At 45.2% G+C, this 16,568-nt stretch overlaps 1 protein-coding gene across 2 annotated transcripts in view; it reads left to right on the top strand.

Moving 5' to 3' along the window:
* ADAMTS14 (ADAM metallopeptidase with thrombospondin type 1 motif 14) overlaps positions 1-16,568 on the top strand; it is a 508,740-nt gene that overhangs the window by 324,648 nt on the left and 167,524 nt on the right. For both annotated transcript variants that reach the window (XM_086922254.1, XM_086922255.1), the window contains exon 10: positions 1,114-1,227. In XM_086922254.1, the coding sequence (XP_086778380.1) occupies positions 1,114-1,227 (114 nt within the window). The remainder of the gene's footprint in view (positions 1-1,113; positions 1,228-16,568) is intronic.

Here is a 16,568-nt window from a genome sequence, read left to right as displayed (position 1 = left end):
GTCAGCTTTCATCCTGCCAGGTTTGTACAAGGTCAGGGGGGGGGATGTACAGCATTAATAGGAATGCTTGGCCTCAGCCAAAAAGGGAAGATGGGGGTGTGTGGAGTCTGCCCCCACAAATACACTGTGTAAATTAATCTATTAATAGATTTCTTTAAAAAAATGTTATGATTTAAAAGAAAAATATGGTGTAAATATGTAATGAGCTATGTGAATATTCTTTCGTGGTTTAGGAACTTGTAATAAAAGAAGTAGTAGTTTGGGATTGATCGTTGTTTAGCCATCGTGGCTAAGGAATTCGTGGTTTAGGGAGTAGTGGTTAAATCATACATCCCTTTATTTCAGTTCGTTGAACCATAAAAGTACAGATACAAATATTAAAAAAATAATAAGACCCAATCTATGCTGCTTCAATTAAAATCGGTACAATCAAGCAAATAAAATGAATTTACAAGTATTAGACCTTTGTCAAGTAACCATTTTTGAAAAAACATGATTTTCCTATCACTATACAGTTTTCTTCCTTTCGAGGCGGTTCTTCTAAGTTCTAATACAAACCTGTCAGTCTTTCCACCCTCAGGAATTGATCCATAAAGCCTTTCCCCACCTATTTTTACAGGCCACGTTAAGCATCTTTTGCGCATCTGAAAAGTATAGTGTATGCACGTAGTAAGGCAAACAGGTGTGTAATGGAGGTGTGTAATGCACACAGATCATGTGCATATTGGCTCAGAAAGCTAAGAGTATTCATAATGGCGTTAGTGAAGAAGCCACGAGCATGCAAGCCACATTCGGTTACACGCACTAATTAACAACCTTTTGGGCTTCCTCAAACGTTTATGTGCACAGACCATGTGGTAAGTACACCGATTTTTGCAAGTTACTCGAAGCTGTATGCACGAGGGTTTTCTCAAACAACAATTCTGAAAGGAGATTAACTGAGGAAAGAGAACACAACCACATCAGAAAAAGGCAAAATTTGAAAGTGCGGCGCATAGTGTCACCTATCCTCACCACCAGGCCAGAAAAATAGGTTGTGAAGCTGAAATACAGGAGGGCAGAAAATATCGCCATAAATGGCTCTGATGACTAAATTGATGTGTTTTTCCACAGTTTAGGACCTTTGATCCTTGCAAGCAACTTTGGTGCAGCCATCCAGATAACCCCTACTTTTGCAAAACCAAGAAAGGGCCTCCGCTGGATGGGACAGAGTGTGCACAGGGAAAGGTACCTGCAATTCTGTGCTGTGCTTTGCTCTTCCAGGCATGTTTTGGGTAATATATAATGATTCTCGGAGGTCAAAACTGGGTTCTAGATGCAACTTCCTATTTGTATCTGGTGATGCACATGCATAAACGGCAAAGCAAGAATTATTGAGATGTACCGGTGTGTGTATATATATATATATATATATATATATATATATATATATATATATATATATATTCACTGAAAAAAACCATAGGTTTCACACCAGTTATAGTTAGCTGGAAATTTTACTGACATAAAACCATTGAAATTTCCACGTTATAGTTAGTTGGACTCACTATAACTTGCGCGCCTGCAATGCACTGCTGATGACATCACATATTACATCACTCATGACATGGTCAGTGACATCACTCATGACATCACTGATGACACCATCCAGTGAATGTGTGTCTTTCTGAAAAATAAATATGTTTTATATATGTATATGTAAAAGTCAATGGAAGAATGCATGTTTAAATAAGTGTCTAAATGGATGTTTTTAAAAAAAAAATTGATTGGTTAACTGGCTTATTAACCCCTTTCGTGCGGCCGCGATTTTCCCTGTGTGCGGCCGCCGGACGAACACGGGCGGGCCGTGATGAACCCCAGCCGTCATCAGCACACGAGCACCGTAGTGCATGACGGCTGGGGTTCGTCACCAGCATGGAAGGGGTTAAGTGTATCTTAGTGAATACATATATTAGTGAGAAATGTTTAAATATTTAAATATATGTATTAGTGTTTCACTTTGTGTATAAGTGGCTGCATGGGTTTGTAAGTAGCTACATGCGTGTGTATATGGGTTATTAGATGTTGTTTTTAGTATCAGTATGAGTGTCTGTATGGTTTGGTGGGGGTATGACTTAGCACATAGATGCATCAATGACTGACTCTCTCTTTGTATGTGTTTTGAACACAACATATGTGCAGGACTGTATGGGTGGATGAGTGTGTATATGTGTGTGTTATTAAGTGAATGACTGTCTCACTAGTGTCTTTATCAGTAACTACATATGTTTTAATCTAGTATATGTGAATATTGATGTATATAAGTGAGTATATGTGAGAGTAAGAGATTGTAAGAGTTCCTGTTTAAAAAAGTATGTGTTTCTATAAGTGATTGTTTAAGAGAGTAAGTATGTGTAAGTTTCCTTAGAAGTAAGGTGGTAGTGTGTGTATAGCTGTATATGCAAATAAATGGATGTTCAAAAGTTTATTTGCATGTGTGAGTATGTGTGTGAGTAACTTTTGGATGACTGTCAGTGTGTAACAGGATGTATAGGTGTTTCACTACATATGATGAGTGAATATATGTATGAGTGACTATATAGAACTGTTGGTGAATGAGTGGATGTGTATATAGATGGTGGTATTACTAAATTGGTTGTTGTAACTGGTATGGGTATCTCAATTTTTTTGAAAATGTTATTTTCTATTTTTGAATATGTGTTTCAAGGGTTACATTACACTGAAAGGAGGTCTGTCACTCTGTCACAAGGATGGTGTCATCAGTGATGTCATGAGTGATGTCACTGACCATGTCATGAGTGACGTAATATGTGACGTCATCAGCAGTGCATTGCAGGCGTGCAAGTTATAGTGAGTCCAACTAACTATAACGTGGGAATTTCAATGGTTTTATGTCAGTAAAATTTCCAGCTAACTATAACTGGTGTGAAACCTATGTTTTTTTCAGTGAATTTTATAGGTTTTTTAAATGCTAATTGCTAACTATAACTGGTGTGAAACCTGTGTTTTTTTCAGTGAATTTCAAAGGTTTTTTAAATGTTAATTCCTAACTATAACGGGTGTGAAACCTATGGTTTTTTCAGTGAATTTCATAGGTTTTTTAAATGCTAATTCCTAACTACAACTGATGTGAAACCTAATGTTTTTTCAGTGAATTTCATAGGTTTTTCAATAGGAAATTTCTATAGCTATGAAATATAATATTTGTTTTAATGAATCCTATATTGTATATTTATGTAATACTATTTTTTATATGTATATAAATTTTTTTTTTTGCCCTGGAGCGCTCCCGTGCGCGTCCCGGTGAGCGCACGGGTAAGCGCAGTCTTGTGGCGCGCCCCAGGGCCCGTTCCGGTGAGCGTCCCGTTAGCGCTATTGCCGCGAATGAAAACATAATCGTGACGTATCGCGTAGTCATGTCCGCGTGATACGCACGACGTAAGCGCACCCGGAAGCATCAATGCGCATACGAACGCGCTACGTAAGCGCCCCCAGGCGCGCACCGGGGCACGTAGCGTAAGCGCCTCGGGTCATGTGACCTGAAAATAACACTTTTCATTGGTTCAGAACAGTTTTGGTTTCCAAATGATGAAAGCCCGGCTCATGTGACCTGAAAATAATACTTTTCATTGGTTCAGAACAGTTTTGTTTTCCAAATGATGAAAGCCCCACCTTTTTCCTCATTCTCACTTTATTATTTGAGTGAGGAAGACCTGCTTCTATTGATAGAGAAATGGCTACAGTAGCAGCAGCAGCTGGAGCATCTGCACCATCACCACCACCACCACAAGGACCACTACAACATCACATTGGTGGTGAAGAAGAAGAGGAGGAAGAGGAGGAGGAGGAGGAGAGAAGGCAGTTCCTGCATGAAGACAATCCCCCATATAAACCTAAGAAGCACTTTATATGGGAGTTTTTTTAAATCCCAAGGGGTTTCAAAAAAGTTAATGCTTCAAAGGTGACCTGTCTCATCTGTGGCGCTGAACTTTCCAGGGGGAACCCTGCAAAAAAATATTCATTTGGGAATCACACAATGCTACGCCACATGCAACGAAAGCACCCCAATAACTATTCTGCAGCAGAGGTCAGAGAACTGACCAGAAACCCTCCCCAATCTTCTCCGAGCACCTCTAAACAACCCACTCCATCGGGTCCTGAAACTAGAGAGATGGTCCCATGCATCCAACGCCAGTTTGGAGAATACAAGATTACTTGTATATTTTGTGAGACTACCATTTCTTATGGGGAGCAGAGCATCAAACTTATAAACTGTGCTGGAGACAACCACTGGTGCCGAAAGAAGCCTTAATTTTTTCCAGGTTTTTTTTGCTCCAGTTGAGCTGATTACAATTCCCTGTTTTTTGTTTGTCCCCATAAAAAATACAAAAAAAATATAAAACTGTTCATAAAAGCCCAAAAAAGTATAAAATGTTCCAAAAAACAAAAAAATATATAAAACAACAAAAAGAAGAAAAAAAACAGTTCTTTTTAGAACTACCTCCAAGTTATAAAAAAAATCTACATTTTTTTAAAACTCTGTCATTCTTTTTTCCCCATGGTACGCTCCCCCGTGCACGTACCGGGCGCTCCCCCGCATAAATCGAAAAAATAAATGGTTTGTTTTGCCCCGCTGGGCCCTTTTATGGCCCCCACATCAAACCTAGGGGGTCAGGGGGGTCTATCCTGCCCGCTTTTGGTCATTTCCCTCTTTGTTTTTGCCACCTCTTGTGTCTCGATCCTACCGAGACACAAGATGGCGGCCGCTCCGGACTGTTTCGAATGTTTACAGACACCCGAGAGCCAATCAGCTTTCCGCGCGCGAACTCGCGTAGCGCGCTGGTTCGCGCCCCGGTGCGCGTACTGGGGCGCACTTATAGATATATATATTTTTTTAACCTAAATTACTCAAAATCCCCTGGAGCACATATCTTGAGACATAGCAAAGGCACATCGGGCTACCAGTCCTTACAATTTTGCCAAGTTTCGTGGAAATCCATTCAGCCGTTCGGGCTAAAAGTGAGGTTGACCGCCCTATGGAAATTAACATGGGCAAACGCGTTTTGGGACCCCCCTTTTTTCTCGGCCCCCGCTTGACGAATCCCCCCCAAACTTTAATGGCAAGGACCGAAGCGCCGCGAGGCAAATTTGAGGAAATTTTCAGGCAGATTCCTCAACGGGCGCCAAAGTTATTCCCAATAGATTGTTGCGATTTCCCTATTGAAAATAATCCTAACTATAACTACCTACTGGCGACCGCCACTAAACCATAAATTTGAAGCAAGTGCAACAATAAACAGAGGTGTGAAAAATGTACATTGTTTGTTGTTGCGTAATTACGTAAGATTTTGGGAAAATCAAGTGAAAGTATGCCAACCGTAAACATTTAGGGGCATATTAACAAGAACATGTGATAATTATTGCAAAGCACGCTTAGCGCAATTTACATTATCGCCGTCCAGCGCTAGAGTACATCGCTGTGTTAGCGGCGTATTAGCAACGCTTTGTACAATGGCGATGTACACTCCAGTGATAGACGGCGATCATCGGCATTTGCATGAGAAAAGTAGCAATAATGTTAGTGCGCTATTGAAAACCTTGCTGTTAGGGGAGTGTGGACTTAAAATGTCAATCCACCTCCCATTGTGAATATAGCTTAGTCAAATTTGAAGCAGGTGTTAAATTCCGGTGATAACCGCGGTTAGCGCAGCTATTTTTATCGCTTGACCCGCATTGATAATAGGGCGATGTTTTGTTGGCGACGTATTCCATGGGGATTAGGTGAGGAACGCCTGCTTTGCATGTCATTAGCGATAAATATCGCTGACATGCAAAGCAGAAAGAAAAAGGCAGCTAACTCAAGGAAACTCGCGCTAAAGCTTGTTAGCGAGTCCTTGTAAATACTGAGTTAAAAAAATTGCTGCTTTTTCGGCGCTATGTGCCGAAAAAGCAGCAATGTGTCTCTTGATAATACGCCCGTTAGTTCTATTTTCAAGCGCAAAATACACCTCTGCATCCATTTTGGTCGCAAGGACTCGTTTTGACTCACATCACGCGTACAGCACCAACTCATGTGCTGTTGTTTCACGTTGCTCCTGATAACGATTTTTCTCTAAAAACAGGCAGAAAATTACATAATGTGGCTTAAGCATGGCGTAGTTTCCGACATTTTGCCCAACAAGCGCTGCATGGAATGACAGAAATTATGCAAGATTCCACCAGCATAATGTGCATTTACCCGGGCCTTGTAATACTCACAGATTCAGACATTTTGCTCTACAGTCAGAGGTAAAATACAAGGTTATTACGGTGGATGGGCCGAGACCTTATCACCAAGATCATCAGTCATTGTCTTCATGTTCATTGCTTCACACTGTGTGCCTATTAATTCGGAATATACTCTGGTACTGTTTAAAAGCTGTGTTTACAACTAATACACAAAGAAGAACAGCATGGCAGAAGCTAAATCTGCAGACTTGCAGAACTTAATTTGCTGATTTCGTGATTCATGGTATGGTCCCCTACCGCACTCCACAATGACAATCGCATAATCAAATATATACGGTTATGCGATCTTCATTATTGAGTATGGAAGAGGACCATACCATGAATTATGAAACCCAAAGCTTCCTACTGTAACTATAACTCACGCCCTCGCAATGCACTGCTAATTGCCCCACATATTACATCACTGATAACACATCCTATCAAATAATCAATAATATCACTGCAACGGTTGCAGTACAAATTTTCATGAGCAAAGGGTGCATGGAGGAGGCGTGATTTATAGTTGCCTTAGGGCACAAGTTATAGTTTCTTGAGATAATTATAACTATAACTGTTGAATATCTGTGGTTTTGTGTGTGTAAAATCTGAACCTAACTATAACGTCCCTGTGACCTATGTTTTTTTCAGTGAATATATATATCTATATTTATATATATGATTTATAGATTTTAGTACTGTTTAGAAAGATTTAGAGCATTTGAGCATCATCCATTTACTATTCATTGTTTGCCTGAATCTGCAATTAAGTCTGTCAATGAATTGAGATATGTGTGTTTTTGTTAGAGAGAAAGTGCTAAGATTTAAAATGTGTTTTACGTAGTAGTGGGTATTATTATAAACCATATTTTGAATGAAGCTCATTGTGCGGAAATTCGAAATGTGCATTCAAGAAATAAAAACAAATTGCAATGCGTCTGCGCTTGCAATATTTATTTTCAGACACTGGGGAAGATTCATTGTTAGATGCTTGCATTAAGGCTAGGGGGGAGAGAAGGAGGGGTGAGAGATAAGAGAGAGAGAGAGAGAGAGAGAGAGAGAGAGATAGAAGACTGACTCTGTGTATATGCAAAAGCTTCAATAGAATTGAAACCTATTCAAGGAAATATGCAAAATGACAGTTCCCTGTGAAATGCAGGTTAGCATAATCATATCCTCCAAACCATTCTCTTTACCTCTATGAAGGCTACTAGGATTATGCAGCAAGTTATCTAAATTATGCAGCAAGGTTGTCTCAGTTATGCCAAAAAAAGAAGTGGGAACCAGGAGCATAAAGGACCAGCAACCAGGCTCCTTGCTATATCAAGTAGTATCAAAAAGAGTATGCAATTCCTATAGTGCAGCAGTGAAATGGATGTGTGTAGGTCGGGTTTTACAGAGGTGGGAGATGCTCCAATAGGAGCAGGTGCCCTCATACATCCATGTGGGTGTCATGCTTCATTATTAGGCAAGCTCCTCGTCAGGCTGGTGATGCAATGCCAGATGGGCACCCTCAAAGGGGCTCTTTGCTGGAGATTTATTTTGGTTGTGCCATTTGATGAGGTGCGGGTGTGTTGGTTGAAACAGGAGTGTTTGCTTTTCCTTGGTGGGTGCTGTCGTGGCTTCCAAGCCATCCTGGGGAGGGGGGTGGCAGGTCCCAGGGTCATTATTGGCCACAGGAAGGGGACCACATGACCCCCCTCCTTCTCTTTTCACTAGACGGCCGGAGGAGGTAGTGGTTCCCAGGGATGTATACACCCCCTACATGTATATTCATTTTCTGATTGTTTTTCTGTCTCTTCTCTCCTCATTCCTGCCCTCTAGTTTGCCTCTTTCTGCTTGTTCTGCCCATTATTATACCTCTTTCTTCTCGCTCGACTATTGTTCTGCCTCTTGCTGCTCATTTCGGACCCCTACTTTGCCTTTCTGACTTCTCTTTTGCCTCTTTCTGATAGTTCTGACTGTTATTGTGCCTCTTTCTTCTCACTCCTGGCATTTATTCTGCCTCTTGCTGCTTGTTTCTGACCTCTATTTTGCCTCTTGCTGCTCGTTTCTGACCTCTATTCTGCCTCTTTCTGCTCGTTTCTTGCCTTTATTTTGACTCCTTCTGCTTGTTTCCATCTTTTATTGTGCCTGCTCCTGTTCATTTCTGACCTTCATTCTGCCTCTTTCTGCTTGTTTCTTAGCTTTATTCTGCCTCTTACTGCTCGTTTCTCAGCTTAATTCTGCCTCTTGCTGCTTCCTTCTGACCTTCCCCCCACCGCGGTCCCAGTTGGCTCCCTGCCTCCTGAGGGATTTGGCATTGCTGCTGCACACAGCTCCCTGTGTGCAGGAGGAATACTTTCATCTCTTTCCCTGCCAGCAGGTATGTAGGCAGGGAAAGAGATGAAATCTCCGCTTCCAGTGGGCGCGAGTACTTTGACTGCTCCTGTCTACTGGAACCAGAGTGTTTGCTTTTCCTTGTCAGGAGCTGTCACTGCTCCCGCCAAGAAAAAGCAAACAGCTATGTCCAGAGGGTGGGCACCCTATAACATAGCAGGAGTCGTCCTTGGGGGGTGGTATAACAGGGGGTGGTGATGGACAGAGCATCTCAACCAATCAAACACTCACACCCAGTCAACAGATCTGGGTTTAATCCATCACCGTTCTTTAGCCCACTCTGCCACCCCAGTTCAGACATGTCCATATGCAAATCAGTCTGAGCTGTGCCTCATGGGAACAGTCCAGCCCGAACTGCCAAGCCATGATTTCCCTGGACCGGAAACAAGCTACCGAGGACCGGCTTCTGGCATTTTAGCCGTCTTCAGCTAGGCTTGATTGAATCCAGTGGCAAAGTGAGCAAGGGACTCACGTCTGAGCATACCCTGCCAACTTATGGCGAACAAAGTGGTACAAAAGGGGGTGGTGATGGACGGAGCATCTGAACCAATCAAACACTCACACCCAGTCAACAGATCTGGGTTTAATCCATCAGCGTTCTTTATCCCACTCTGCCACCCCAGTTCAGACATGGCCATATGCAAATCAGTCTGACCCTGTGCCTCATGGGAACAGTCCAGCCCGAACTGCCAAGCCATGATTTTCCTGGACCGGAAACAAGCTACCGAGGACCGGCTTCTGGCATTTCAGCCGTCTTCAGCCAGGCTTGATTGAATCCAGTGGCAAAGTGAGCAAGGGACTCACGTCTGAGCATACACTGCCAACTTATGGCGAACAAAGTGGTACAAAAGGGGGTGGTGATGGACGGAGCATCTGAACCAATCAAACACTCACACCCAGGCCTCCTGGTTCAACGACGACCTTAAGAAATCCAAGAAACTCTGTCGCTCCCTCGAGAAGGCCTGGAAAAAAGACCCAACCACCAGCACCAAGGACGCCTTCAAAAACGCCACCCGCATACACCACCAACTAATCCGAAATGCCAAGAAAGCAGCCTTCAAGGACCGTCTAGATAACAACGCCCATAACAGCAAGGAATTATTCAACATCGTCAAGGAATTCACCAACCCCTCAGCCAACTCCAACGACATCACCCCCTCTCAAGCCCTCTGCGACTCCCTAGCCTCATTCTTCCACAATAAAATTGCAGACATCCACAACAGCTTTGACAACCAACCCGGAGACCAACCCACCCAATCCCCTACAGGACACCCACCCCCCCTGAACACCCTCAAGGACTGGAAGCCAATCTCAACTGAGGACACCATCCGTCTGATGAATTCTATCCATTCAGGATCCCCCACAGACCCCTGCCCTCACCACATCTTCAACAAAGCAGACTCCATTATTGCACCGCACCTCCGAGACGTCATCAACTGCTCCTTCAACTCCGCATCCTTCCCGGAAAGCTGGAAACATGCCGAACTCAGCGCCCTCCTGAAGAAACCCACAGCTGACCCCACCGAACTCAAAAACTATTGCCCCATCTCGCTCCTCCCATTTCCGGCCAAAGTCATCGAGAAAGCTGTCAACAACCAGCTCGCCGCATTCCTCGAAACCAACAAATCCCTCGACTCTTCACAGTCCGGCTTCCGAGCTAAGCACAGCACCGAAACCGCCCTCATCGCAGCAACAGACGACATTCGAACTCTACTGGACAATGGAGACACAGTCGCCCTCATCCTCCTCGACCTCTCCGCAGCATTCGACACAGTCTGCCATAGCACCCTTCTACAGTGCCTCAAAGACATCGGAATCCAAGGAAAAGCTCTGGAATGGATCACCTCGTTCCTCTCCGGAAGAACCCAGAGAGTCCGCCTTCCACCATTCAAGTCAGAGGCTACTGAAGTCATCTGCGGAGTTCCTCAAGGATCCTCACTCAGTCCCACCCTCTTCAACGTTTACATGAGCCCCCTTGCGGCCATCGCACGCCAACATAACCTCAACATCATCTCCTACGCCGACGACACTCAACTGATCCTATCACTCACCAGAGACCCTAACACGGCCAACGAAGGGATGAAAGAAGTAGCCGAATGGATGAAGCACAGCCGACTGAAACTGAACTCAGACAAAACAGAAGTCCTCATCCTAGGTACCTCCCCCTCCGCCTGGGACGACTCTTGGTGGCCAGAGGCCCTTGGAAAAGCACCCACCCCGACGGACCACGCACGGAACCTGGGCGTCATCCTGGATTCCTCACTCTCGATGAACAGACAAGTCAACGCCGTTTCTTCATCTTGCTTCAACATTCTTCGCATGCTCAAAAAAACTTTCCGCTGGATCCCCACAGAAACGAGAAAAACAGTCACCCACGCTCTGGTCACGAGCCGACTGGACTACGGAAACACCTTATACGCCGGCACCACCGCAAAACTCCAGAAGAAACTACAACGTATCCAGAACGCCTCAGCCAGGCTCATATTAGACATCCCGCGTCAAGAGCACATCTCTGATCACCTGAAAAACCTCCACTGGCTCCCCGTCAATAAGAGGATCACTTTCCGACTCCTAACCCACGCACACAAAGCACTCTACGAAATCGGACCCGAATGCCTCAACTCGCGACTATCCTTCTACACCCCTTCACGCCAACTACGATCCTCTAACCAAGCCCTTGCCACTGTACCTCGAATCAACAAAACCACCATGGGAGATAGATCCTTTTCCTACCTAGCAGCTAAAACTTGGAACTCATTTCCCCCTCACCTTCGTCTCACTCAGAACCACCTAGCATTCAGAAAGCAACTCAAAACATGGATTTTCGACGAATAACTCCCCACCCTTCTTCAAGCGCCTTGAGACCCTCTGGGTATGTAGCGCGCTATACAAATTTCTGACTTGACTTGACTTGACCCAGTCAACAGATCTGGGTTTAATCCATCAGCGTTCTTTATCCCACTCTGCCACCCCAGTTCAGACATGGCCATATGCAAATCAGTCTGACCCTGTGCCTCATGGGAACAGTCCAGCCCGAACTGCCAAGCCATGATTTCCCTGGACCGGAAACAAGCTACGAGGACCGGCTTCTGGCATTTCAGCTGTCTTCAGCCCGGCTTGCTTGAATCCAGTGGCAAAGTGAGCAAGGGACTGCTCATTCTGCCCATTATTTTGCCTCTTGCTGCTCATTTCTGACCATTATTCTGCCTCTTGCTGATCATTTCTGACCTCAATTTTGCATATTTCTGTTCATTTCTGACCTTTATTTTGCCTCTTTCTGCTTCTTTCTGTCATTTATTCTGCCTCTTTCTGCTAATTTCTGACCTTTATTCAGCTTTCTGCTCATTTCTCATGTTTATTATGCCTCTATCTGCTCATTGTTGATCTTGATTCTGCCTCTTTCTGCTTGCTTGTGACCTTTATTCTGCCTCTTTCTGCTAGTTTCTTACCATTATCTTGTTCTTTCTGCTCGTTGCTGACCTCTATTCTGCATCTTTCGGCTCACTTCTCAGCTTGGTCTTGCCTCTTTCTTCTAGTTTCTGACTTTTTTTCTGCCTCTTTCTGCTCCTTTCTCACTTTCATTGTGCTTGTTTCTGCTCATTACTGACCTTTATTCTGCCTCTTCCTGCTAGTTTCTGACCTCCATTCTTCCTCTTTCTGCACCTTTCTCAACTTTATTTTGCCTATTTCTGCTCTTTCCTGACCTTTATTCTTCCTTTTCTGCTCGTTTCTCACCTTTATGTTGCCTCTTTCTGCTCATTGCTGACCTTTATTCTGCCTCTTTCTGCTCATATCTCACCTTTATTTTGCCTCTTTCTACTCATTGCTAACCTTCATTCTACCTCCTGCTGCTCGTTTCTCACCTTTATTATGCCTCTTTCTTCTGGTTGCTGACCTTCATTCTGCCTCTTTCTGCTTGTTTCTGATCTTTATTCTGCATCTCTCTCCTCCTTTCTGACCTTTATTCTGCCTCTATTCTACTTGTTTCTCACCTTTATCTTGCCTCTGTCTGCTTGTGTCTGACCTGAATTCTGCCTATTTCTGCACCCTTCTGACCTTCCACAGGAACCGTTGGAGGAGCCTCAATGCCCCACAGTCCGAGTGGGCTCCCCGCCTCCTGCAGGATCCAGCATTGCTGCCGCACACAGGGAGCTGCTGGAAATTCAGCTCCTTACGTGCAGGGGAAATCGTTTTATCTCTTTCCTTGCCCCAAAGTCTGCAGGCGAGGAGGGAGAGAAAACCTCCACTTCCAGCAGATATCACTGCTCCCACCCAGCAAAAGCAAACACCTATGTACCGATAGTGGGCACCCCTGGAAATAGTAGGAGCCGGCCCGGGAGTAGGCCTGGGCAAAGCACTACGCTACGCTTGCGTGGTTTGCTCAAAGTGCAACAGCACAGTGCGAACACGCGTAGCGTAGCATAGCATATTGCAGCGGTCATATTTTGCTTGTTCGGGGTCCTCAACATCAAGTTGGCGCCCGCGAGCAAGCAAAATGACATCCTGGCGAGACTTTTTCCTCGTTCGCGATCAGCAACATCAAGTTGCTGATCGTGAGCGTGCGTGGAAAATAAACCTCCCTGTGAGATTCTTAACGCAGGGAGGTCTGGTTTCTCATTGCGAGTGGCCGCGTATGCTCGCGACTGCTCGCGATGAGAAACTACCAGTCCGCTTTGAGAAAGCTGACGCTCGAGTAAAAATCTCCTCGAGCGGCAGAAAACTACAGCTCGTACTGTGCAAGTTGCGGTTTTCAATGTTTGCACAGTGCCGGATGCTTGTGTGCACTGTGCAATCATTGAAAACATCATCTTGCACAGTGCGAACATGCTACTACGCAGTTCGTGTAGTGCTACGCGTAGCTCGCGTAGTGCAAAAGTGCACTTTGCGTAACTTCGCGAAGTGCTACTTTGCAAACTACGCCCAGCGCTACCCGGAGGGGTGGCGGTCCCCATGGGTCATTATTTGCTCCAGGGGGCATATGGCCCCCCTTCTTCTCTTTTCATGGGCTGGCCCAGAGGAGGTAGTGGTCCCCAGGTCTGTATATGTCTGTAAATGGACCAGGACTTCAGCCTTCTACAAACATTTTACTTGCTGCCCTGGGGAGGTGCTTGCCCCTGGGGGTCCTTGTGGCCCCCGCTAATAAGTCATACTATTTACAACAAGGGGTGGTGAGGGACAGAGTCTCTGAATTAAGCAGAAAGCTCTCACCCAGTCAAGAGATCAGGGCTAGATCCAACACCGTTTTTTAGCTCACTGCACCATCCCAGTTTCAGAACCTGGCTGTATGCAAATTAGTCTGTTCCTGTCCCAGTGCATGATGGGAACAGGGCAAACCAAACTACAAAAGCCAATTCTTACACTGGGAAGGAAACAAGCTCCCGGGGACCGGTTTCTGGCATTACAGCCGTCTTCGGCCCGGTTTGCTTGAATCCTGATGGTGCAATGAGCAAGGGTCTCACATCTGAGAATACCCTTCCACGCTTAGGGTGGACAAAAATATTTACAACAAGGGGTGGTGAGGGACAGAGTCTCTGAATTAAGCAGAAAGCTCTCACCCAGTCAAGAGATCAGGGCTAGATCCAACACCGTTTTTTAGCTCACTGCACCATCCCAGTTTCAGAACCTGGCTGTATGCAAATTAGTCTGTTCCTGTCCCAGTGCATGATGGGAACATGGCAAACCAAACTACAAAAGCCAATTCTTACACTGGGAAGGAAACAAGCTCCCGGGGACCGGTTTCTGGCATTACAGCCGTCTTCGGCCCGGTTTGCTTGAATCCTGATGGTGCAATGAGCAAAGGTATAGGTGTGGCAGGGTATACTCAGACATGAGTCCCTTTCTCACTGCTCCATCAGGATTCAAGTAAGCCGGGCCGAAGAAGGCTGAAATGCCAGAAACCGGTCCCCGGTAGCTTGTCTCCTTTCTGGTGAAGAATTGGCTTGGTAGTTTAGTCTGCCCTGTTCCCATGATGCACTGGGCCAGGGACAGACTGATTTGCATATAGCCAGGTTCTGAGCTGGGATGGGGCAGTGAGATAAATAACGGTGATGGATCAAGCCCTGATCTTTGGACTGGGTAAGAGTGGTCTGTTTAACTCAGACACTCTGTTCATCACCACCCCCTTTTCTAAATCGTTTTTGGCCACTATAGGTGTGGCAGGGTATACTCAGACATGAGTCCCTTTCTCACTGCTCCATCAGGATTCAAGCAAGCCGGGCCGAAGAAGGCTGAAATGCCAGAAACCGGTCCCCGGTAGCTTGTCTCCTTTCTGGTGAAGAATTGGCTTGGTAGTTTAGTCTGCCCTGTTCCCATGATGCACTGGGCCAGGGACAGACTGATTTGCATATAGCCAGGTTCTGAGCTGGGATGGGGCAGTGAGATAAATAACGGTGATGGATCAAGCCCTGATCTTTGGACTGGGTAAGAGTGGTCTGTTTAACTCAGACACTCTGTTCATCACCACCCCCTTTTCTAAATCGTTTTTGGCCACTATAGGTGTGGCAGGGTATACTCAGACATGAGTCCCTTTCTCACTGCTCCATCAGGATTCAAGCAAGCCGGGCCGAAGAAGGCTGAAATGCCAGAAACCGGTCCCCGGTAGCTTGTCTCCTTTCTGGTGAAGAATTGGCTTGGTAGTTTAGTCTGCCCTGTTCCCATGATGCACTGGGCCAGGGACAGACTGATTTGCATATAGCCAGGTTCTGAGCTGGGATGGGGCAGTGAGCTAAATAACGGTGATGGATCAAGCCCTGATCTTTGGACTGGGTAAGAGTGGTCTGTTTAACTCAGACACTCTGTTCATCACCACCCCCTTTTCTAAATAAGTCATACTAAGCAGCAGGGAGTTGGTGGTCCCTAGGGCCCTAAAGAGCCCATGAAAAACAAATGCGAATGCCTGCGGCTCCGTCGCATTACTCCGGCACAAAATTTGAAAAAAGTTCTCTTTGAGCCTGTCGGGATCACAGGGAGACCCCAGAACCACAGTTAGGGAGTCAGGGTATTCCTACCCTTGCCCCCTTTTCATTTTCTAAAACATTTTTGCGGGACTCGGCTGAAGCCATCGCTTCCTAGTTGAAGTGTTGGCAGCCAATTAGATTTCAGCACAGGAACGGTTGGATCCTCGGAGGATCTGCGTCCCTATATATACACTTTTTCTGGGGGGTTTTAATATCTCAAAAACTACTTCATGGTTTTACACCAAATAACAAAAAGGGCTTTCTAGACCTTGAGCTACCTTTCTGCCAAATTGGGTGTAATTCCCTCCAGTGGTTTGGCCTGTAGTCGTATCTAAAAATCTCTATGGAAGTAAATATGACAAAAACACTTTTTTTGACCCCCTTTTTCTAAGCCCCCGCTTGACGGATCGCCCTGAAACTTTCCCTGCACAACAAGAATCACGGGCACACTTTATGGGAAAATGTTTTGAAGAATCAGCAACCGGCGCCAAAGATATAGGCATGTGAGAACACACTTTTCCTATGGAAATATGGTCCTAACTATGATTACCTACTGGCGACTGCCAGTTGGTTTTATATATATACTAGCAGCCCGTTCCGACGTTGTCCGGGTATGAACTGCGGCCGGCCAGTAGTATATTGTTTTGTAGGATTTCGTTTTGATAGCATTTATTATCTGTGACAGGCCTGTGAAACGCTCCGATTCACAGTGCACTGCTGATGCACTTAAGAGTGCGCGTTCAGTAGTGTGTGAACTCGAGTTTCCCTACTTTATTTTTCCTTGCAATATTATATAGCACGAACTCAACAACATGGCATGAGCACAATTTACATTACAGAAGAACACATTCCTTTGTGGTAGGCACGGGGAGACAAAGCGATTTGCCTGGAATCACAGGATGTTGAGCTGATGCCGAGATTCGAACGTAGCTCCCCAGCTCTAAAGTTCGCAATTCTAGAACTTGTGGC

This window comes from Lissotriton vulgaris, chromosome 5 (assembly GCF_964263255.1).
Source record: "Lissotriton vulgaris chromosome 5, aLisVul1.2, whole genome shotgun sequence".
Classification (NCBI taxonomy): domain Eukaryota; kingdom Metazoa; phylum Chordata; class Amphibia; order Caudata; family Salamandridae; genus Lissotriton; species Lissotriton vulgaris.
This window is presented reverse-complemented; position numbering and strand designations above follow the sequence as displayed.